This window comes from Mytilus edulis, chromosome 12 (assembly GCF_963676685.1).
Source record: "Mytilus edulis chromosome 12, xbMytEdul2.2, whole genome shotgun sequence".
Classification (NCBI taxonomy): Eukaryota; Metazoa; Mollusca; class Bivalvia; order Mytilida; family Mytilidae; genus Mytilus; species Mytilus edulis.
The window spans coordinates 37,619,119-37,644,814 of NC_092355.1; the positions used below are offsets into that span (position 1 = coordinate 37,619,119).

A 25,696-nucleotide genomic window follows, 5' to 3' on the forward strand; every position below is an offset into this window, starting at 1 on the left:
GTCCCCGAGGGTATCACCAGCCCAGTAGTCAGCACTTCGGTGTTGACATGAATATCAATTATATGGTCATTTTTATAAATTTTCTGTTTACAAAACTTTGAATTTTTCGAAAAACTAAGGATTTTCTTACCCCAGGAGTAGATTACCTTAGCCGTATTTGGCACAACTTTTTGGAATTTTGGATCCTCAATGCTCTTCAACTTTGTATTTATTTGGCTTTTTAACTATTTCGATCTGAGCGTCACTGATGAGTCTTATGTAGACGAAACGCGCGTCTGGCGTATAAAATTATAATCCTGGTACTTTTGATAACTATTTACACCACTGGGTCGATGCCACTGCTGGTGGACGTTTCGTCCCCGAGGGTATCACCAGCCCAGTAGTCAGCACTTCGGTGTTGACATGAATATCAATTATATGGTCATTTTTATAAATTTTCTGTTTACAAAACTTTGAATTTTTCGAAAAACTAAGGATTTTCTTACCCCAGGAGTAGATTACCTTAGCCGTATTTGGCACAACTTTTTGGAATTTTGGATCCTCAATGCTCTTCAACTTTGTATTTATTTGGCTTTTTAACTATTTCGATCTGAGCGTCACTGATGAGTCTTATGTAGACGAAACGCGCGTCTGGCGTATAAAATTATAATCCTGGTACTTTTGATTACTATTTACACCACTGGGTCGATGCCACTGCTGGTGGACGTTTCGTCCCCGAGGGTATCATCAGCCCAGTAGTCAGCACTTCGGTGTTGACATGAATATCAAGTATATGGTCATTTTTATAAATTTTCTGTTTACAAAACTTTGAATTTTTCGAAAAACTAAGGATTTTCTTACCCCAGGAGTAGATTACCTTAGCCGTATTTGGCACAACTTTTTGGAATTTTGGATCCTCAATGCTCTTCAACTTTGTATTTATTTGGCTTTTTAACTATTTCGATCTGAGCGTCACTGATGAGTCTTATGTAGACGAAACGCGCGTCTGGCGTATAAAATTATAATCCTGGTACTTTTGATAACTATTTACACCACTGGGTCGATGCCACTGCTGGTAGACGTTTCGTCCCCGAGGGTATCACCAGCCCAGTAGTCAGCACTTCGGTGTTGACATGAATATCAATTATATGGTCATTTTTATAAATTTTCTGTTTACAAAACTTTGAATTTTTCGAAAAACTAAGGATTTTCTTACCCATGGAGTAGATTACCTTAGTCGTATTTGGCACAACTTTTTGGAATTTTGGATCCTCAATGCTCTTCAACTTTGTATTTATTTGGCTTTTTAACTATTTCGATCTGAGCGTCACTGATGAGTCTTATGTAGACGAAACGCGCGTCTGGCGTATAAAATTATAATCCTGGTACTTTTGATAACTATTTACACCACTGGGTCGATGCCACTGCTGGTGGACGTTTCGTCTCCGAGGGTATCACCAGCCCAGTAGTCAGCACTTCGGTGTTGACATGAATATCAAGTATATGGTCATTTTTATAAATTTTCTGTTTACAAAACTTTGAATTTTTCGAAAAACTAAGGATTTTCTTACCCCAGGAGTAGATTACCTTAGCCGTATTTGGCACAACTTTTTGGAATTTTGGATCCTCAATGCTCTTCAACTTTGTATTTATTTGGCTTTTTAACTATTTCGATCTGAGCGTCACTGATGAGTCTTATGTAGACGAAACGCGCGTCTGGCGTATAAAATTATAATCCTGGTACTTTTGATAACTATTTACACCACTGGGTCGATGCCACTGCTGGTGGACGTTTCGTCCCCGAGGGTATCACCAGCCCAGTAGTCAGCACTTCGGTGTTGACATGAATATCAATTATATGGTCATTTTTATAAATTTTCTGTTTACAAAACTTTGAATTTTTCGAAAAACTAAGGATTTTCTTACCCCAGGAGTAGATTACCTTAGCCGTATTTGGCACAACTTTTTGGAATTTTGGATCCTCAATGCTCTTCAACTTTGTATTTATTTGGCTTTTTAACTATTTCGATCTGAGCGTCACTGATGAGTCTTATGTAGACGAAACGCGCGTCTGGCGTATAAAATTATAATCCTGGTACTTTTGATAACTATTTGCTGTTGCATGCAAAATGTTTGACCATAATCAAAATGCACTCTGTTTCTGGAAATAGTTTTTTCAGTTCAGTCCTCTGGTCAACCAACTTTGCAGGATCTATCAAACTGCTTTTCGTTTAATTTTATCCGCTCTAAACACTGTATGAAAATGTTTCCAATTTCCTTTCAGTAAACACCAATTAATACATCTATCATTTTACTGTATTTTTCAAAAATCGTTTGAATTTCATTATTGATTATATTCGTCTTTTTGGTTTTTTTTCTAGGTCTATTATCAATATGTGACCAAAGGCCACTGGAAGTTAAACAAGAAACAATCAGCAATCTTTTGAATATCAAAATGTGAATAAAACAACTCGATAAATTGAAGAGCGCAGCTTTATTAGATTCCGAAAATTGTTGTTGTTCTGATTATTAGGTAATGGACATACATTGTTGAAATTTAATTTAAAATCATAAGAATTTACACATAAACATAATTATAATAATTAAAGGCAATGTAATTAAGGTTCATTTCGTTTGTCTGTCGTTTTCTTCTTATAAAGAATTAACCTGAAAAATATTAAAAAAGAAGATATTTATGGTTGTCAATAAAAACATGGATATACATGCTAAATATAATAATTGGTTATGCAGAAATAAGATAACATACGAAGTATAAACTATTGATGAAATAAAGAACTAATCATTTTGTAATTAAAGAAAAGCCTAGAAAAGATCGACAACAAATGTCTACCCTATGTCTTTCGGAAGAACGGAATGACGTAAGGACTAACTGAGTGGAACGTTTACTGGACCTGCTTTCACAAATGATGATTGATGTGAAAAATTAGTTTTGCGTGTTAAGCACTTTTTTATACTATTTGTTATATCCCGAGGGATTTTGTTTTTATGATTTATCTACTCGTGTGCTAAACGGTAAAAAAATGTTAATGGTGAAAAAATGAAAAAAAAACCAGAACTCTTAGGAAAATTTAAAACGGAAAGTCCTTAATCAAATGGTAAAGTAATTTAGTGTTCAAATAAACCTATTAATATCAATTTTGCATGGTTACCTGATGAACTCACGAAATAGAAATACTGTTAACATTTTGTTTTAATAATTGTTGTATAGACATTCTACAAATAGTTATATATAAAATAGTTTATGGTGTGCAACTTTGCCCCACTTGTATAGACATTCTACAAATAGTTTTACATTTTATTTTTGGCAACATTGCCCCTCTTGTAAAGGTTCCCATTGTTGTTATTAACTAGTTTGCCAGTTTAGCAAGTAGCAGACACAGTCGTACAATTCATCTCCCGGTATGCCCATTTTTTGTGTAAAACTAGCACTTGAAATATGCATTAAGTATGTGGCTTCTAACTTTAAGCAACAAAAAACCAATCAGTCTCACCATTATACTTACATTGTCCTTCTGTCAGTACCAAATTGTCAACTGCTATGTCACCTTTGGAAGTACTGCCTATGAATCCTGTTATTGCTATCTATAACAGATAATAATAATGTGCACACTAAAAAGAGGCAGAAGTTACTAAGGGAACAATAAATGCTACTTAGTCGAAGTAAAATTGATAACGCCAAGGCACAAACTGAAAGATGACAAAAATACAAACAAGTCCAAAAAACTTCACATAGAACACTAAAGACTGAACAACATGAACCTCATCGGAATCTGTGTGTGATGTCAGGTGCTCTGAACGACTAAGCAGATACTGCTCTACTAGTACCAATAGTCATATTGATCATTGGAAGTGCAAAGTCGGTAATAAGTCTCATTTAATAATGTCACAATCGTGGAACAGATAACAGAATTTAGGGACATTTTCGAGGTCATCTGTTACAAGGATATTATATAACGGTCAATAAGCTTGTAATTGTGTCCGTACAAGCTTAATACTTTGAACCCTTGGTTCAATAGCTTCCTTTAAGCAGCAACCCTCAATCAAGGATTAGTGATAGGAAACGCAAGCTCTATAATATCGTATCAACTGGGAGATATATACTCCATATGGAGGCGCAGCTGGAATGTTGCTACATGGAAATGGAAAGTTCATAATTGAGAAATTGACATCCTGGTTTTGTCGTAAAAGTTTGTGCTCAACCAACTCTCATTATCAATTTTAAGATGCCAGTCAAGACACTAAGCATACTTTGCTGTATCTGTAGCATCCTTTATGTCAAGTACGACATAGTAATCCAAATATAAATTATTTAGTGAGAGGAACGTGATGTTAAAGTTTCCTTTCAAAAGCAAATATAATAAACTGCAGTGTACTAAAAAGACTTGTTTCTTACATTCCTCCCAAAAGTAAATACGGTGTAATCTGTGTTATCCAACACACTGGGGGAGCATAAAGAAATGTCGGATTAAGCAGGGTGTCGGAATACTCCGTTTTTTTCTGCAAGGATAGGCATATTTTGGGACCGGACAAATGTGTCGGTTAAAGCTTAATATTGGATTAGGCAGGTTACACTGTAAACAAAATTTCCCCAGCAAAGTTACATCTACTGGCTTGTACGCAAAATGATAATTATAATGGAAGACTGATTCGCCTACAAGTAAACAACAGCACAAGCCGTTGTTTTAATGAGATCCTACAGTATCACAAAAACATGAACACATTAAAAAGTAATACCAGTTACCCCCATTTTCTAAAGTCGCTCAGGAAACCCAATCTAAAATCTTGGTAGATTGTATTTAAACGTTCGTTGTGTAATTCTGCATTTTTTAGTATCATGAAGTTTTTTTCTCTAGAGAACGGAAAAACTGTCAAATATCTATAAACATTCTCTTTTCAGAGTTATACATTCATTACTTGTACCAAAACATATGGTTAAACTATAAAGTGTCTGCAGGATTAACCGAAGATGCGGGATAAATGTTAGCCAGACAGACATAGACGATTTAAGACATCTAGAGATCAATATAGGTTTTAAATAATACACAAGTATATTAACAATATGTCAAGCTTCTTATTTTTCACAGTATAAAACGAAATATTAAACAAATATTACAACGGTTAAGAATATCAAACGTTTGCCTTCAACATTAAATTCCCGAAAGTATAAATTTAACAAGGTATAATACACATTAGGACAGGCATCGGAACATGTTGTGAGGTTAAAATGATTTTTTTAAAGTTAATCCCTATACCCTTTTTACGACACTTTGATTTGAAGATTTTATAATTGGTAACTGGTATTTTAGAGGGATATGTTAAATGCAATAAACACAAAGTTATCCTATTAATGTGCTCATGATAACACTCATCAGGGAATACACATTTTGACTGGACAACACTGAATATGAACACAGTTTGCTTACCACAGGATCTGAAATCTGCGAAATGTCGATATTGGCAATGAACCAGTTATCTCCCTGGTGTCCTAAATATGACGCCTCAACACGCCAATTACCAGTACGTTCCTTAGCAGAAATTACTAGTTGACCTGGTTGTCCTCTCATGTTGATGGATAATGTAAGACAGTATGCAGAATCTGAAATCAAAGCAATTCTGTTTTAAGGATATACCATGTGCATGTCAAACATGGTATAAAGATACTCAATGAACAAGAGGGAAACGTTACGTTAAAGGGGACAAAAACCGTTAGTCAGAAAAAAGAAAAAAAAGTTTGGCACATTCAAAGACGTAGTAAATTGGTTCTGAAGTAAAAATTCATATTTGTCATTAACATGATCAAGTATTTCTTAAATAAAAAGCGTGTACGAAATTTGTTGAGGGTCTTCGCCATTTGTCAGATATTTTCCTAGTAGTACATTCGGTAGTCTTTAAATATGTTGCTTACTATCAATCCAGATCAGCCTTATCCTCTGTCATAATTCATATCCGTCTTATCAGAGATAAGCATTTCAATAACATTGTGTCATTCAAAAAAACTATATTTGAACAAATAAAGTTGTATGCAAATCCTAAACAAATGATCCGGAAATATTTAAAAGTGTTACGGCAATGTATTTTTATATCATTACATCTTTCTTTTGTTGCTTGTTTCTACTTATCCTATTACGCTACACTGTAAATCACATTACATCACAGTACATTTACCTCATTGTAACGGACTAACATACAAAAAAAGAATTGAAGGGTTTTATTGCAGATTTATTGAATTGTACATGCAATATATATTTGTACTGTATATTTCTAAACATTCTGCATATGATTTCTACAATGTACTGTGCAGAAACAAACAATCTGATATTTCTTTTGCAGCATTGTTTTTTGAACATGCCTCAAGCACTTCCGATTCTAACTTTGATCTTAAAACTGTATTGGAATAGTCTATATATGGCAAAATGATAACATGCTACTGGCTGCCTCTTTTAGCGTTAGTACACAATGCTGATTTTGTTAAACGTGGATATACTGGTTCTTTTTCGACGATTTCATGTGATTGCTACATTGAAATATTCCCATATATATATGTTACTTTTGTAGTTAGAACTGATACATGCAGTTGTCTCGTAATTTTGACACCAATTTAAAACAATCTGATTCCGAATAAATCAAAAAAATTGATTCAGTATGCTTGACGTGGGCGTTGAAATACAACAGTTTTAAATGGTTGCATCCCAAGCCACCATCCTTTTCTTAATTATGACTGTAAAAGAATGCGTCCTATCACTGGATGTTTCCTTCAAAAGCAATATGACGGCTAGCAACAGCGGAGAATGAACGTCCTGCGTACATGCATGCATCCACTTTTTTGTTCGGTTCTTGATGCTAAATTGTTAGATATCTGCATATTGGATCGTGTACGGTTGTTTTTCTTTTTTCTTTTCGCCATGGAATTTGCTATCCACTTGTGACTAAATATTGGTATGCCCTCCTTGGTTTTTTCTTAATTTTTTCACATTTGCTTTTTTAAGGCAAACTTAACAATGTCACTGCATTTGCCCAATTCGATGACATGTAAAATCAAAACTTATACAGAGTACTTTGATTTGAACGTATACGTCGGAAAACATTAAAGAAAAAACATGTCATGCAAACTCAAGTCCAAATCATACGTGTATTACCTTTCAGTCTATAGTTGTGAGTTTCCAGAACTGCGAAATCGCCTTCTACCCGAGGTGAAGATGCCTCTGTATACATATAGTTTGATCCAGAAGCTGCCCCAATTGTTGGCCCTGTACCACTGCTCGATGTTCTACCCTAATAACAAAAATGTTTGGACTGTAAAATATGCAAGACTTTATTGAGACGCATTATTGTCAAAACCCAAAGGTATATTACTTCAAAAGACACCAGATACCCCTTTGTAAAATGAGTCTACACAATGCTTCTTCATCTTTAATACAATTGTTTTGAGCTCCCACCTAAAATGTGTGTAGCAGGTAGTGACGATTTGAAAAAAAATATCGTAGAGAAGAAAAAGAAAAAGAAAATCTAATATATATTTATAATCATTTGCAGTCAAAGGTCAAATATTTCTGCTAGCCCTGTCTAATTTTTACCTTCCTAAAGCTGTATGCATATGTTATAAAACTACACATCCATATGATATGACTACAGTTTCGAATCATTCATTAGCCAGACCGCGTAGACACCTAATATATAAAACGTACGGCTGTGTACGTGTTCGATCCGATATGCACTCTCAAAAAACCTCCAACGTCAACAATAGTGGAAGAAAAACACTAGACTAAAGTACAATGTAGTATGTACTTTAGAACCTGTAGTACATGGGTGAAACAAATCTAGAATATTGTAAGAAAATATGAAAATTAACCTGATAGCCAAACAGCATTTACCCAAAATAAATGTTTGTTTATATTTTACTTAATCCCTTACAGCTATAAAAGAACAACCTCTCCAAAAAGGAAAATAGAAACACATTTAGATAACTTATAATCATGCAGTAATCATCAATTACAATACGGTAATGCGAAAGTATTTTTATACAATGAATATAAGAAAAGGGACAATTTCATATTGCAATGTATTTCCAAAATAATTACAGCATGTTTTTTTTTATCATTTCATTAATTGAAAATTATTGTATAACTCCATAATCTGCGAACCAAACATTGTCAAAATCTTCAGTTGGTTCTTATCTCAAAACAAAGTTGCTAATTTAAATGATATAAGACATACAAATTAGACGGTATTAGATAATTACATGCCCATGAGACAATGGAAACAACAACAAAAGTATATGGATACTTGTTTACTCACACTTCGCCTTCTCCAATCAAAATTATCTGAATTTAAATCATTTTCAAATATACAACCAACTTCATTGTCCTCAAAATCGCATGAAATTGACGTTTCTGATCTTTTATCTACAAAAGAATATGCAAAACTCCAAAGTATTAATATTGCTCAAATTCTAGTCTTTCTATACCAATTTTTACCACTCCTTAAGCTTGGAAACTATATAACTATGTCTTACAAAAATATACTCGTATTATATTATAACTTTATAAGCATATTGAATAGTTGCCCATTGTTGTTCTCTTAAAGTCAGCTTGCAAATATTGCATGCATGTGTTCAGGACTAGGGCTTTGGCATTAACTTATAAAATAAAGGATGATGCCGAAACTCAGACATAAGAATTTTAAAGCTTCTGAAACACTTTGCAATTTTTGTTTATCTTATTCCAGTTAATTTGGTATACGTCAATCATATTTGAACCAAACAATTGAATAGCGGTAGTTAAAGACCGTTTCATTTTATTGACGTTTAGAGCATTTTAGGACTTGATGAAAGCATAAAAGCATATATTTTTGACTATTCTAATATATATATACTGTTAACGTTACCCAAACTTATATAGTATATTCACAAACATACTAGTAAGGGACAAACACTTCTCATTTAATAAAGTTTACTCTTGATAGCATTTAACACTATTTTCTTTACCCACGAAGGTATCCGCACATATGGTATCATCTGTATAAAAAGTGAATTGTTGTACCACAGGCTATACGATTGGTAGGTGAACGTTTGCATGCGTTTGTGTTTAGCCCTTTGGAGAGGCCCACAACTTTTATGCTTTCTGATGAAGGTTGTTTTTAAATCTTATTAGCGCATTGAAATTCTGAAATGATTGATACATGATTGACCTATGGTATTGCAGGAATTCAGATTTTATTCAGTTATTGTCTCTTTCTCTTTAAAATACTGTTAATAATAACTAAAGTAAAATATATAGTATGAACAAAGTTATCATAAGAAATTGAAGTATACCGATTAACTGACATTCGGAGCCAGCAAATCCAGTTTTACAACTACACTGATAACTGCCGTCCTGGTTGCCTGTACATAATCCAGCATTTTGACAAGGAAAGCTGCCACATGGAGATGAACCTAAAAGTATAATACAGTGAAAGTTAAATTATTTGTAAATAAAAGGAATAATTGTGTACTTTGAACTTTTTCTACATACATAAATTGCATTTATCAATATTTGTTGATACTAGTAGACAAATGTATTGACATTTATTTGCTAAAAAAAAAAAGAACTTCCTTTTATAAAAAAAAAACATCGTTTGCTCATAAAATTCACCTGAACTGACAGGACGACCAAATCAAAAAGGATCTTGTTTTCCTAAATTACGGGGGCTTTCAAATAAAGAAGATATAAACCAGTAATAGTTTAATTTTGGCAGCTTAAATTAACATATACGATACATGAATAAATATAATTTACACACAACATATTCATATAAACAAAAGATACACATACGAATGATCTAAATAAAGCGGGCCTAAAAGAAATAAAATCCGCCCACAATGCGAAAACTTTACAACTGCACCCTCAAATGGCAACTTCAATTTTGTAAAATCGTTTTGGGTGAGTGAAAATTTTACGTCGAATTCGAACAATCTAAATAAAATAATAAAGATATAATATAACAGTGTGAGCAGGTTTAACTCACTTACAAATTTATTTACATTTTATACCTTAAGGCTATCCAGTCAAATTAGCAGACGAATATCAGCCAAGTAATTACTGGTTTTTAAATTATAAAAACAAACCTAAGAAAACATATGCGATAAGTTTCATATTTCATATAATTATTTATATGCTACAAGGCAAGTGAAATTAAGTCAGATTTTCATAGATTTGCTATGAAACAGAGTGAATTTGTCACTAGACTAGATTGATAAATGCATTGTTTTACATGTTACTTAACACGACCATTTCACAGTGAGTAAACGTAACAGAAAAATTCAGATTCAACTATTGCGTCGAGTTAAATACAAGTTGTCTTCCTCTATAAACATTTAATTTTCGAATTTAAAACGCCAAGCTTGCCACGCGTGCTAGATGTTTAAAATTTAATTTTCAAGACTGATGTCATGTCATTATGAACGAGATATGGTGGAAGAATCTGTTTCTCTGATGATATTAAGGCTGAATCTATCTTTGTTCAATAAACTGCAAAACGGCTGAATTTTTTCCTCTGTAACGTCATCGGGCTTGGTCACGATTTTCGTTGTGTAAAAATAACGACATCAGAGGAATGCTAAACAAAGTTGACAAATAAAGAACGTATATCATACAAACCACACTTCGCGACTAGAGAAAGTATAAATCGATTAAACATTTCATAAAAAAAAATCTGACTTCGAAACCTATTTTCTTTACTGCACAAATTTGATTATTTTTAACCAAACACAAACAGAACAAAATTCTTACTTAGGAAGAGCTCATTTATGTGTGGCGGTTTTAGTAATGTTTTTTTTATTCCTCTTAATACCTCATAATAATTTATTAAAACATTGTAAAAGGTGAATGTAAAGAACGTTCAATAAGTATGAATTCAGAGGCATTCTATATTATACATGTTATAATACAGGTACTGTAAACTAACTTATTTTGACACTTACTTTATTACTCACGAAGTCCTTTCTAGACTTCTTCGCGGTGATTTAATTTTTTGATTTTCGAATTGTTTTGCTGTATTTATATAACGAAAAATCAAATTTTTCCTTTTTAGAGACGATTTATATTCGCCTCATTTTCTACTCGCAAAAGTTTCGAAAATAATTCTCTCGCGAACATAAGTTGGTTTACAAAAAACAAATCTACACAGTAATGCATAAACTGCATAAACATAAAAATGATTTCCGACCTTTTACAGCTAAATCTTGAAAACAGACTTTTTGTGTGAAAATGTCTTGTAAGGTTCATATGTCATGAATAATCAATCTATAATTTGTTTTTGAACGAATCGACATATTGATAAGAAGTAATTCAAATGTTAAAAAGGTTTTACAAAATGCAGTAAATACCCGTAAGTGAACTCTTTGTGGATAAACGCAAAGTGAGATATTTCTCCTTACTTATTTGGTATTACAATGAAAACACGGACCGAGTGTTTCTATGTTTCTGTCTTGTCTAGTTACAATTGTTGAAGACTCTTTTTATCACTGTGAAAGTGTAAAAGTAGTTTACATGTACTCACAAAGTCCCTTCTGAAGAGTTATCAAGTCAAGACCAATGTCACCTTTACTGGTAGGTCCTCTAATACCTCTTATTGAAATCTAAAATTAGAATAATACTTCACTAAGAAGAATTTATTTGTTAAAACAATGGTGTCAACTTTATACTTAAGAAAATTATCAGATTAGAACCAATTGATTAAAACTCATTCGTGGTGTCTTAATCAATCATAGCATGCGTTTTATATCAATGGCATATCTAGCGATTGAAACACTGAAGATACCCGGGTTACCGAAATTGGTCCACGTTTCTCAGTTTGAAAAATCGACTAACCCTCGCAAATGAAATTGGCTCTTCAGAAAGTCTTTAAGATTAATTCTACATTTTACATGTACTTCCGATAGGAATGGGAATGTAAAATTGATTGCCTCATTTAGTGAAAAATCTATGCTCTTTGCACATGAAAGAACCCACGCGACCACTCCTCGAGGAAAAGTAGGTATCCTGTTGAACGTCAATACTTCGGCCCATATCCAACATGCCCTCATTTTAAAATAACAGAAACAATTTCCCTTCATCGTGATCGATCATGTTTGCTGAACTTCAATATTTTTGCTGAATATGTATAAAAGATTTAAAACTATAAAAATATGGTCATCTGGAATTTTACCATCTGAGAGTAAAATATATTCAGAATAGGTACCTCAAAAATTGCCTATACACCTTATCGCTATTTAGTCAGATCCGGGAAAACAGTACTTTATACAACTTCCTGTTCGGGTCAGGCCGCCGAAAATAGAGGTCATCAGTAGTGAGCTGAGGGAGGAAAAACTTTAGAAAGCGATCATCAAGAAACTTTGATAAAGTATGATCCACTTTTTCGAAATCAAAATTGAAGAAATTTTGTTTGAAGTATTTACGGTAGTTTAGACAGGTCTCATTAAAAAGTATCATGCATGTTGAATTGTTTAAACAGGGTCCCAGATAGCTTGAACTGGATGAAAAAGTTGTGTAATTTTAGAACTTATCCGGAATGGAATAAATAGCGATAAGGTGTATTGGACGTTAAGATATTTCTGCCATACGTAACATATATGTATGACATGCTTGACATAGGATGAACTTTTATAATGGTTTTAGAATTTGGCCGTTTCCTATAAATGTTGATTTTAAAAACGATAACAATGTAATATTGAATAAGAAACACCTACTACTGCATCTGATAATTGTGGTATCTGCACTATGCTTTGATGCCACTGTTCACCTTGGTTTCCAGTCCAAATTTCAATTTGATTATCAGTGGTTCCTCTTTCACCTGCTTTTATAACTAAGGAACCAGGTTGACTATACATATGAAAATGATATAGCATACAGAGTGGTGATTCTGAAAGTAAAGGGGGTGGTTCAACAGTTTGAGTATGAAATTATTCACAATCTTATGATAAAACGTATTTCAAATCCAATGTTTCTGTAAATTTAATAGTGGTTTTTGTTGTCAAGGTTCAGTTTCTGAAATATATTCTGTTATGAAATCATTCGAGATTGTCCATCTTCTACACTTTTAATATATATAATGTTAGTTTTACCCCTCTCAAACATCTTTGTTTCCCGTATGAAAAGTATGTTCTCTAATTATCGTATGCTGATAATTTCAAAGATTTTTTTGTTGTTCTTACTTTACGTGAGCCATATATAAGCATCAGCTATAATAAACAAATCTTAAGAGAATCACATTTTTTTAAATTAAAAAAAAAATTAACCTGGTAGTTTGAAAGTTGAAGTGGTCAGTGTGGCCACATCATTCTGTTGTCTTGGTGATGATGCTTCAGTGAAAGCGTAGTATTCACTAGAATATGCCATATCAGGGCCTGTACTGGAGCTTGGTGTTGCTACCTAAAATGAAAGTAAAACTCAAAAATTGACTTTGAGATCAAATACGTTTGTCCATATCTAGCAATTCAGTTACAGGTATTCATTTATTTGGTTAGCCACATGTTTTTTTTATAAAAACTAAAGTCATTTTCTGAGTTTTAACATTGAAGACTTAAAATATATATATATACACAAAATCACCCTATCAATCACGGTTTTTTTTCCCTGTTTTCATTTACAAAGAAGTTTATATTTCTTACTTTTGTAAATGTCCAGTCAAAGTCATCTCCAGTTTGAGTATTAGTAAATACACATTCATTTTCGCCTGGTGTAAATTCACAGGTAAAGGTTGTTCCTGTTGTTAAATCTAGAATTACATAATTTATTGAAATATGTATAAACAAAACAGTTTATAATAGACTTCATAGTAATACAGCAATCTGAAATTGTTTGACATTTGAAAGAAACAAAAAGTAGCAGCAAATTTGTTTGCATGTTCCGTAACAAGCTGGGTTGCCGATTTAACATGTTGTATTTAAAATGTAACATAAGCAGTCAATTTCCTTTGTAATTGTTCAAGATTATCTAACTATGTGTCATCTTATATGTCTAATAATTTTAGCGTACGTTGGACACAGACTGATAAAGACTAAAGAGTTCAACGACACAGGCTTATCCTGTAGATGCAACTATTTCCCCCTTTTGAACTTCCATTGTTGATTGATATTTCTCATTTCGACACTGACTCAAGCAACATGTCTTGACAGTCTATTTAAAGGAGTTTGGTTGTTACCTTAATACTTAAATATAATGTTGAGGCCTCCCAATTTTATTGATGTACCAAAGGAAATATTTTCGACCAAGACTAATGTCCCACAATTTGACTAATCAATGCTTTCATTTTCCAAAGATCAGGTACACACATTAATCTTCGAGCAATGCATCATCAAAGCTTGATTAACTATTTAAAAATTATCACTCAATGGTTTCTTAAAACTAAACACGCAATATGTTATTGCATTTAAAACCTATTACTCTTGATTATTTAACATTGTAGTGCACACACGTTTTTAACATACCAATACAATATTTCTAAATTACAAAATATTTGAAACTTCATACCTTCTAGTTGGCATGTATCCCCTACCCACCCAGAGGTACATGTACATGTAAAAGTATTATCATTGTAGTTATTGGAACACTGTCCGCCATTTGAACATGGTGATTGCACACACTGATCTATATTTGAACCTGTAAAAGAGTATCTGTATCAATTAATTTACATTTTTAATTTAGGCGGAAAACAATAACTGTAAACTCTTATCATCAACAAATAGTAATGCTGCAAACCAGAAACAACTTGCCCACCTTCTGTAACACATTTTTTCACTCCTAATGAAGGTAGTATTTTCAAACTTAGAGCTTAAATAAGACAACTAAATTTGATCCTATACAGATACAGTTAAGTCGGCTTCATATCTTGACTTACATCTAGAAATTGACAATGAGGGTCGGTTGAAAACAAAACTTTACGACAAAAGAGATTATTTCAGCTTTCCAATTGTGAACTTTCCATTTCTAAGTAGCAACATTCCAGCAGCACCTGCATACGGGGTATGTATCTCCCAATTGATACGATATTCCCGTGCTTGCATTTCCTATCATGATTTTCTTGATAGATGGTTGCTGCTCACAAGGAAGCTATTAAACCAAGAGCTCCAAATGGTGAAGTTGAAATCATCCCTTCGTAAATTTTACGGACGTCATCACGAGTTGGTTGACCGTTATGGAATAACCGTTTCACAAATGATATCGGATATGTTCCTTACGTCGTAACTACAATACCCTTCCGTTTCATGAATGTTACCTACCGAATAAGATTATTTACCGGATTTGTTATCACATAAGCAACACGACGGGTGCCACATGTGGAGCAGGATCTGCTTACCCTTCCGGAGCACCTGAGATCACCCGTAGGTTTTGGTGGGGTTCATGTTGTTTATTCTTTAGTTTTCTATGTTTTGTCATGTGTGCTGTTGTTTGTCTGTTTATCTTTTTCATTTTTAGCCATGGCGTTGTCAGTTTGTTTTAGATTTATGAGTTTGACTGTCCCTTTGGTATCTTTCGTCCCTCTTTTACATATAATGTCAGTATTCTGTATGCAAATTGTAAATTGCCAGCTCCATTGCATGAAATTATGGATATTGTTCTGTTTAAGCGTGCTGTTATAAAAGTTCGGAATAATTTACAAATAAGCAATATATTTCCCAATGCTCAGCTCTATTCCTTGTCTGAGTTCGGTCGTTTTTTCGTTTATCAGCTCCTATGTTTTGGACTTTCAACTGTTTTTGCCTCGAGAATTACTGAAGAGAAATTAAAATGCAAATACGAAATACGCATTTGGTGCAATAAAACAGGTATCCTTAATACTATTGCCAGTTACATTGTACATGCTTGTGATTATTATCGGGATTTATCTATATAATTAGGTATCAATGTTCATACATTTGACTTTTTTTTCGAATGTAACTAAACATTTAATCGACACCCTACTCGATCGTCTGCAGACTGAGACGATTTAAATGTATCATCCGATTGCCAATATAGACGCGATGTCTGCTAGTGAACAACCAAACATTGATTTTTTGTCACCTAAAATAAATGTGATACTTCTGGAATAAAATATCTTTCTTTCACTTGCTTTGTTAGTCCGTTCGATTCATTGCTGCCGATTTGGTTAGTTGTATGACATATTTTGAACTATGCAGGAAATGTTTTAAGTACTTAGTAAAAAGGAATACATTGAAAGTACCTATATAATGAAATTTACAAAATCGCTGTTATTAACCCTCACATTGATAAAAGTTGAAGTATACCTGTTAACTGACATTCGTTGCCAACAAAACCAGTTTTACAACTGCATTGATAAGTGCCGTCCTGGTTGCCTGTACATACTCCAGCATTTTGACAAGGAAAGCTACCACATGGAGATGAACCTGAAATATAATTTAGTGAAAGTATATAGAAAGAACGATTGTATACATTGATTGTTTTTAATGCATTGATTGTATTTATTATTACCTTTTGATATAATAGTCGTTTACTAATAAAATTCACCTGACTTTAAAGGGCGATGCAATCAAATTTAAGGATAAATCGTTCCTACAAAAAAAAACATATGCACTCAGTTTTATATTTTATACATTTAATTGCTACAAGGAAAGTTGAGTGCTTTGTGAAATTTTAAACAGTATCTCAAAGGTTTGCTTTGCAAAATAGTGAATTTATCACTAGACTAAATTAAAAGATGCATTGCTTTTATTTCTATGTTAACACAACCATTTCACAGTGAACAAACGTAAACAAGACCTTATAATTCAACCGTTTCATCAAGTTTGATACGATGTTTTTCCTTTATGGACAGATAAATTTTCAAAACTAAAACGCCAGGCTTCTTGAATTTTTAAAATGTGAATTTTGAGTGTTGTGAAATATCGTATTGAAAGAGATACGGTGGAACAAATTGTTGCTTTAAATATTTTTAGGTTGACAGTTTGTGTATGATCTGCAACAAGACAGTGTTATTTCTCTGTATCTTCATCAGGCTTGGTCACCTTTTTTCGTTGCGTTACACAAACCGTATTGGAGGAATGCAAGAACATTTGACAAATACGAACCTCACTTAATTATTAAACATAATCAATCGATAGCGACCGTAGGAAAGTATAAATCGGCCAAGAATTTTAAACAAATATGCCTTACAACCCAAAGTATTTAAAGCTCACTATCTAAGGTAACAGCAAAGAAAAAACACTGTCGTAATTCCGAACCTTGGAAGAGAGGTGGTTTTAAGTTTGTTTAATTTCTCCTCATACCTCATCATAGTTTATCTTAATTTAATAACGAAAGGTCAATAAAAGAAACGTACAATAACATCATCAATTTGTAAAAACATTCTATATTATGAAATAAGTGTAACAGACAAATCCACACACGTTTGTAATACAGTAGGGCACATTTTGTGTCAGAAACTAAATAAACCAAAAAATGATTTTCTACATTTTACAATTAAATGCTGACGGCGGACTAATTTTGTGGAAATATCTAAGGTTTCATATGCAGTGAATAATGAATCTATAAGTGTGTGACTGATAGTATCGATATACTGCTTAGAAGTGTCACAAATGTAAAGAGGCTGTACGACCTGTAAATGAAGACTTTGTAAATACAAATCTGATGTGAAATGTTTCTCCTTACTGATTTGAGATACCAATCTCGAAAACTTACCAAATGTTCCTATCTTTCTGTCATGTCTAGTTACATAAAAAAATTACAGGACTCTTTTCATCACCGTAAAAAGTGTTAAAGTTATTTAGATATTCTTACAAAGTCCTTTCTGTAGAGTGATCAAATCAAGTCCAATATCTCCTTTACTGGTAGGTCCTCTAATACCTTTTATTGAGATCTAAATTGATAATACTTTAATTAATTGAACTTGTTTGTTAAAACGATAATAATGGGGTGATACTATTATACACAAGATTTACATGTATTAAATTAAAACGTATTCATCAACATTCAGTCACGTTGCCTTAGTCAATCAGCTTGCGTTTTATAGAAATAAAGCTAACATTTGTGATAACAATGTTGCGCCATCTATCGGAAGATTAAAGTCACGCCATTTCCGAGTACAGTATTCTTGACCAATCGTAGCACTTGAACTCCTCATTTGGAGGTAAAAACACGGTAGCGTCTAGATTCTACACACTTGGTAAAGCCGGAAACGAAAATATACATCAACATTCATGCAATTGTGCTTGAAATATGCAAATAAACTTATATTAGTCGATTAAAAATAAACAAAATTGTCACTGAACGTGGTCGTATGTTTAGGGATGTAAAGACTTGTTGCACAATAAACACGTGGCAATTGTTTACAAACACTTTCTACTTTTACACGTGATCATGTTATAGGCGCTTTTTGATTGGATGAAGCGAGTTTCAACTGCAACCAATAAAAATCCTAACCTTGTGTCTCCGTAACTTTAACTCAATCCGCCAAGAGTTGAGAGAACGGGAGTGGATCGTAACCCTTGGCTAGCGAAGATGGTACTGAATTGACTGCAAGGGATTTGTTTGAACAGTACTGAAGAATGACTGAAAGACTGAACATGTCTGATTTCTTTATTGTTCATACTTTTTAAGATATGTTCAGTCTAAATTCTGACTGTACAGTAATCATAATTTATCTGTACATATTAACATAACAGTAAGTTGTCTGAAAAGCTACTGAACAGTACTCAATTGACTGCAAGGCAGTTGTTTGAACAATACTGAAGAATGGTTGAAAGACTGAAAATGTCTATTTACTTTAGTGTTCATACTTTTCAGATGATGCTATGATCAACATGTCCGATTTATGACTAAAATTAATATATATATATATACTAAGAGACACATACTACTGCATCTGATAATTGTGGTATCTGCACTATGCTTTGATGCCACTGTTCATCTTGGTTTCCAGTCCAAATTTCAATTTGATTATCAATGTTTCCTCTTTCACCTGCATATATAACCAAGGAACCAGGTTCACTATACATATGATAGTGGTATTGCATACAGAGTGGTGAATCTGAAGAAGAAGAAGAAGAAAAATAAACATATGAGTCAACAGCCTGAGTACTAGTATGAAATTATTCAAAATGATTAAAATTATCTTAAACTCAATCTTTCTTTGTATTCAATAGTGGTTTTTGCTGTCAAAGTTCAGTTCATTGCATATTTAAAGAAATTATTGATAATAATTTCGAAATTGTCCATCTTCTATACTTTTGATATTTATACCATATTGTTGTATTTTTCTCGAAAAAAATCAATCTTTGTTTAAGAGAGTGTTTGGTTTTATTTATCGTATGCTAATAAAACGTAAAATAACAAAAAAACAGAACTCCAAGGAACATTAAAAATGGAAAGTTCCTTAACAAATGGCAAAATCAAAAGCTGAAACACATTTAACGAATGGAAAACAGCTGTGATATATTTGACTTGGTACAGGTATTTCCTTATGTAGAACATGGTTTTATGGCTAACTAAATCTCTCACTTGTATGACATTCGCATAAAATTCCATTATATTCACAACAATGTGTGAGCAAAACAAACAGACATAATAGGTAAATAAAGGGAACAGTAGTATACCGCTGCTCAATAGTTATAAATAGATCTAACTGAAACAAATCCGGGTCACGAAGCAAAACCGATGAAAACACATCAACTATACGAGGAAAACAACGGAACAACAGGAACACTGAACTGCTACAAAATAAACGCCAACATACATAGAAATGAACTATTTGATAACTACAAAATAATTTTATCTTGAACAAAATTTGTTTTTGTTTTTTTCTTACTTTATTTGAAGCATCACCTTTTATAAACGATCCTTAATTAGAGAAAAACAAATTGTTGTAAAAAATAAATCTGAACCTGGTAGTTTGAATATTGAAGTGGTCAGTGTTGCCACATCATTCGGTTGCCTAGGTGATGATGCTTCAGTGAAAGCGAAGTATTCTCTAGAATATGCTACATCAGGGCCTGTACTAGAGCTTGGTGTTGCTACCTAAAATGAAAGTAAAACTCAGAAATTGACTTTAAGAGAAAATAGAGTCCATATGAAGCATTTAAATTGCAGGTCATAATTTATTTGGCCAGCCACATATTTTATGTACACACTAAAGTCCTTTTATAAGTTTAAATGTTCAATATTTAAAAAAATATATATATACACTAAATCACCCTGGAAATCACGGGTTTTTGTTTGCAATGAAGTTCATAGTTCTTACATTTGTGAATGTCCAGTCAAAATTATCTCCAGTTTGGGTATTAGTAAATACACATTGATTTTCGCCTGGTGTAAATTCACAGGTAAAGGTTGTTCCTGTTTTTACATCTACAATTATATAATTTATTGAAATATGTAAAAACTAAAATGTTTATAACAGACTTCTTAGTTATACAAAAAAACAATTGTATGACTTTTGAAGGAAACAAATCGTAGCAGCAAATGTGTTTTCATGTTGCTATGTCCGTAAAAGCTGAGTGACATATTTAACACTACGTAACTATTTAATTGTAAGCATCAGCAGATAAGTTTTGATTGTAATTGTTAAGGATCATCTAACTATTTGTAATCTTATATGGCTATTTTTGGTTTGTACTCTGAACACAGACAATCTGCTAAGAATTAAAGAATTCAACGAAAAAGACGTATCCTGTATACGCAACTTATATCCCAATTCAAATTGCATTGTTGATGTATATTCTCATTTCGATATTGACTCTGGTAAAATGATAAAATGTCTTGACAATCTATAAAATGAGTTTGTTAGTTCATACTTAAATATGATGCCAGCGCATCAAAATTTTATTTTTATTCAATCAGAAATGTTTTTGACCGTGTTGACCAAGACAAAATAGTTTTCGAGCATTACGTGATAAAATCTTGATTATATATTTAAAATTGGTCACTAATTAGATATTTTAAATTGGTCACTAAATGTTTACATCACACTAAACACGTTATATGTAATTGCATTTAGTCAACCGGTTTGTCTAAATTATTTAACTCGCTAGTTAACAGACGTTTTGAACATACCATCTGGCATTTGTTAGTCTTGTATTATTTTAATTTTAGTTTCTTGTGTACAATTTGGAAATTAGTATGGCGTTCATTATTACTGAACTAGTATATATTTGTATAGGGGCCAGCTGAAGGACGCCTCCGGGTGCGGGAAGTTCACGCTACATTGAAGACCTGTTGGTGACCTTCTGCTGTTGTTTTTTTATTTGGTTGGGTTGTTGTCTCTTTGACACATTCCCATTTCCATTCTCAATTTTATACATTATAATATTTCTAAGTTACAAATAATTTAAACATCCTACCTTGTAGTGTGCATGTATCCCCTTCCCACCCAGAGGTACATGTACATGTAAAAGTATTATCATTGTGGTTATTAGAACACTGTCCGCCATTTGAACAGGGTGATGGCACACATTGATCTATATTTGAACCTGTACAAAGTATGTGTATGAATTAATTAAAAGTTTTCAATTTAAACTGAAATCAATAACTGTTCATCCGATAAATAGTTATGTTGCATACACGTAATAATTTGCCTACCTTCAGGAGATCATTTTATCACTCCTAATTGAGATAGAATTTGCAAGCCAAAGCTATAAATAAGATAATGAAATGAAACCTGAAATGAACTTTTATATCCAACGTCAGTATTGTTTATGCAAATTGTAAACTGTCCGCGAAATTGCAGAAAAATACGGATATTGTTCTATTTAAATGTGCTTTTAAAAAATGCCGTAGCTTTCATAGCATTGAGTCCTTGTTTTGGGTTTGGCTTTAATTGTTGTCCTGTGTTTGCTCTTTTGGGTTTGCATTTGGTTTTTCCTTTAAACTTTTTAACCCCGAGAATCGCGTTAGAGACATTAGAATGTAAAATATAAATCTGGTGCACTACTATCGATACTGCTAATTTTATTGCCAGCTATATTGTATATACTATTTTATGATATTCATCTGTATTTATATGTTGATATCATATGATTTTTTGAAGTGATTGAACACACATTGAATCAATATTCTACACAAACATATGTAGGCTTATATTTAAAGAATCAACAAGATGTGATTGGTAAGTGATCTGCAGTACAGTGTTTGAAGAATTAAACTGCAAAGTGCCTTGCAACTTGTATGAATATTAAATGTAAAAGATGTTATATGGTATCTTTCAAATACGTTTTGAATACACTTCCTCCACAACTACTTAAATGTATATTCTGTTCTTTACTTTTCCTTTATTAAATTCGAATATGCCATATCTCCAACAAAATATTTCTTGTACATTTCTATACTATTAGATACTCTTTTTTTGTTATGTCACATATATACAAAAAAATCATTTATCTTCAAATGTTATTCCAAAAGATTTATTTGTTCAATTCCTATCTCCATGACTCTGATTCTATTCGTTAAAAATGTCTGTTAATTTCAAAACTGTACAACCGACATTTGTTACTGTTAGCAACATTATAAGAAGATACAAATTGGATAACAACTTACATGTCTAAAAAGACAGTAACCAACATGGACTCAAGAAAAAGAAAAAACAACAGGAACAGAAAACTGAATAGAAAACCAACCCAAACTAATCAAAATATAAAAGGAAGAAACATGATGAATTCTAAAGGGTAAGGACGTATATCGTCACATTATGCAACTGTAAATACAGTTGTATATCAGTAATCAATCCAATTTTACAATATGCCGTACCAAAAAAAAATCCCCTTCACTTCAATACTTCTTTTTTTAATTTGTATGCTGAATCTCAAGTGAAAAGAAGAGTTGGTATAACTAAAAAAAATATATATAATTGGGAATGGGGATATTTTATTCAAATTTATTATTAATGAAGGTATAAAATAGGGCAGTGATTGCATTGTATTAAGTAACTATGTTTATGCGTAAACATGTTCTGCGCTTTTATATCATAACGTTGTACATAGTGAAAAATCAGGATGCATCATCTATTTCTTTGATATGTCTGGTATTTCATGTCAACCAATAAAGAGCTTGTAATCAATTTCACGACTAAGACATGAGCCATTCAGATAATTATAGTTAACATCATTTAGCAGCATCCAGCAGTGAGTATCGTGTTCAAAGGAAAAGCGAAATATTTTTTTCCCACCAACCATAACTCATAAGTGTAGCGTTGGCAGGTGGGTTGAAAAGAGGAACTGTGAAAACACCATAGCAAGAGAAGAAGGTTTTGTCCTTATTTTCATAACATAAGATTAATATGATATATATATATATATAAATATATGTACCACAAGTGCCTGGTATTAACTTTATGTCGTCTAAGGCGATGTCAGATTTAGAGCTGCTGCCACGAATTCCTTCAAAAATGACCTAAAATATAATTATTTGATATGTGTTAAGAAATTATAAGTTCATATACTAAGTGTCATTTAGTGAGATATAAAGGGCAAACAAAAGTGAAATAAATAACAAATTGTGACAATTAATGCAATCAGTATGACGATTATATTAATAAAGCGGAATTCGCTTCTTTTCGTGCTGACCAATTTACAATTTAAAAAATTAATGCATGATGGTCATTTATTTTAAACGCGTACACCAAAACGTGTTGATTGGTTAAACACGTCCTAAACAATGAAAACTTAACCAATGCCGGGACGTTATTTTCATTTTGAGGTACAAAAAAAATCCTATAATCGTTTAGATTCTAAAATGGTGAGTTAAAGATTTATGTGATTGTAATAACACAAAGACATTATTTAAGATAACTGAATTATGATTTAATATGAATAATGACACCTTTTACATCGATTTGTTTTCGCTCAATTTACACGACTGTTAAATCCCTGAGAGTATCAATCGTGCAGTTATGAACTGTTTTTATAAATTCGAAGATAAAAAATATAGTCAATTTACACGAAATAGGGATTCAATTACCAATTAACTAAAACAAATGTTTGGATATTGGCATTTCCAATAAGTGTCAATTTAGAAATACAAATCGGATGCACCAAAAAGACGTGTCCTTTTTTAAGCACTAACGCTAGATACAGAAAATAGATTTTGAACTGTTCGAGGGACTATATTTACCATATGTCAGTATTGATTATAGCCATGAGTTGTAGTTTTTCTTGGGTTTTTTTTGGTGTTTTTTTTCTTGCTATCAAATATTGAAACTTTAAAATAACATAATTATGATATTCAAAGGTCAACATTCGGTCTTAACAAAATACAACAATTGTCTCAATTTCACATAGGTTGTGGACAAAGCTTACATAAAACCAGTACAGATTTTTCACAATCACTTATTTTCTAAGACAAAAATGATATATCTAAAGTCATCCGCTCGCGAGATACCTCTCATGCGATTGGCACAATACTATCTATAGAGTGGTGAAAATTAGGTTAAAACGCATGTGGTAATATTGACGATAAAATGTATTTGATGAAAGAAGTAATTCGAGAACATATTAAATGATACCTGACTGAAAAATGTTTCATGATAATCAAAGAGTGATGATAGAAAGATTTATACATCTTTGAGAATGAATTCTGACTTAAAAGGGTGACAAAGGTCTTGCTAAGTAAGTTGCTTTCCTCCCTTAAACTTAAAAACATTTGTTGCTTGAAATCAACTTACCTTCAAATTATCCATTGCTGGAATGAAGATGGCTGATTCATTCCATTGGTTTCCTTGATCACCAGACATTGTAAATATCTGAATGCGTGTTCCTTGTGAATTTTCGGTATATACATTTAAGGTACCCATAGTACTTCCGTACATATGATACCAAAAACGAAGACATCTGTCTACCCCTAGAACATGAACAAATATATTAATGATTTATGTTATGAAATAACACCTTTATTATTTTATTTTTCATAAATTGGTTATTACGATATTATCAATTCTGTAATGAAAATTAATATCTAAGGTTTTATCAATTGCCGTTTCATGCATATACATCCGATCTTGAATACAGGACATATCGATATCGGTTACTACAATTATGTGTCATAACTAATTTCTCTTACTCTACTATTTCATCACACTAACATTCCTAGAGGGCGGAGGACTTTGTTTCGGAACGTCCAGACATGGCCTTTATGTTTGCGGGAATTCGGGATTGGGACTTTATTTTCGCGATAATTAGAGATTTACAATTGTCGGGATCCCGGAAAGAATATTTTCTTCTGTCATATGACAAGCAAATCAGTTCGATGGCAATTTAATTTACAAGTGAGTATCTACATGAGTATTTGTTGACACGAGGAATACTCATTGTTAAGTGTTAAATATGAAAGGTACGATTTTGTTGGATTTATTTCTTCCGTATATTAGTGTATTTATTGTCAGTTTTTGTTCTGTTATCGCAAGAAACACAAACCATATCAAATGAATTGGACACTCCTTTTTATAAAGTTTTTTCTGTTGATTTTATTTGCACGTCTTTTCATGGCAGTTAAATTACTATCAATGTTTAAAAAGAAAGTTAATTTGAAAAAAAACTAAGCTGAAATGTGAGCTATTGGTCAAGCATGATACCCGCGCTATAAGTAGTCGGTAAACAGGAGGCTAATAGTCAATGGATTTGACAAAAAATCAATACGCGGTATAGCATGCTTACATGGAGCGTGATCCTAAATTATAGAAAACCATGATTTGCAGAAAAATGCGACAATTTCATACATGA

The 25,696-nt window shown here is 32.5% G+C and overlaps 1 protein-coding gene across 1 annotated transcript in view; it reads right to left on the bottom strand.

The window, feature by feature from the left end:
- Window positions 1–2,531: 2,531 nt before the first annotated feature.
- LOC139498398 (MAM and LDL-receptor class A domain-containing protein 1-like) overlaps window positions 2,532–25,696 on the bottom strand; it is a 75,817-nt gene continuing 52,652 nt past the window's right edge. The window contains exons 23-41 of the mRNA XM_071286783.1: window positions 24,643–24,818; window positions 23,291–23,372; window positions 21,329–21,457; window positions 20,230–20,336; window positions 19,874–20,006; window positions 18,848–19,020; window positions 17,772–17,850; window positions 16,262–16,381; window positions 14,508–14,636; window positions 13,646–13,752; window positions 13,274–13,406; window positions 12,725–12,897; window positions 11,536–11,614; window positions 9,311–9,430; window positions 8,296–8,402; window positions 7,137–7,272; window positions 5,424–5,596; window positions 3,504–3,582; window positions 2,532–2,646 (exon numbers count right to left, since the gene is read on the bottom strand). Of these exons, the coding sequence (XP_071142884.1) occupies window positions 2,642–2,646; window positions 3,504–3,582; window positions 5,424–5,596; window positions 7,137–7,272; window positions 8,296–8,402; window positions 9,311–9,430; window positions 11,536–11,614; window positions 12,725–12,897; window positions 13,274–13,406; window positions 13,646–13,752; window positions 14,508–14,636; window positions 16,262–16,381; window positions 17,772–17,850; window positions 18,848–19,020; window positions 19,874–20,006; window positions 20,230–20,336; window positions 21,329–21,457; window positions 23,291–23,372; window positions 24,643–24,818 (2,240 nt within the window). The 3' untranslated portion in view covers window positions 2,532–2,641. The remainder of the gene's footprint in view (window positions 2,647–3,503; window positions 3,583–5,423; window positions 5,597–7,136; window positions 7,273–8,295; window positions 8,403–9,310; window positions 9,431–11,535; window positions 11,615–12,724; window positions 12,898–13,273; window positions 13,407–13,645; window positions 13,753–14,507; window positions 14,637–16,261; window positions 16,382–17,771; window positions 17,851–18,847; window positions 19,021–19,873; window positions 20,007–20,229; window positions 20,337–21,328; window positions 21,458–23,290; window positions 23,373–24,642; window positions 24,819–25,696) is intronic.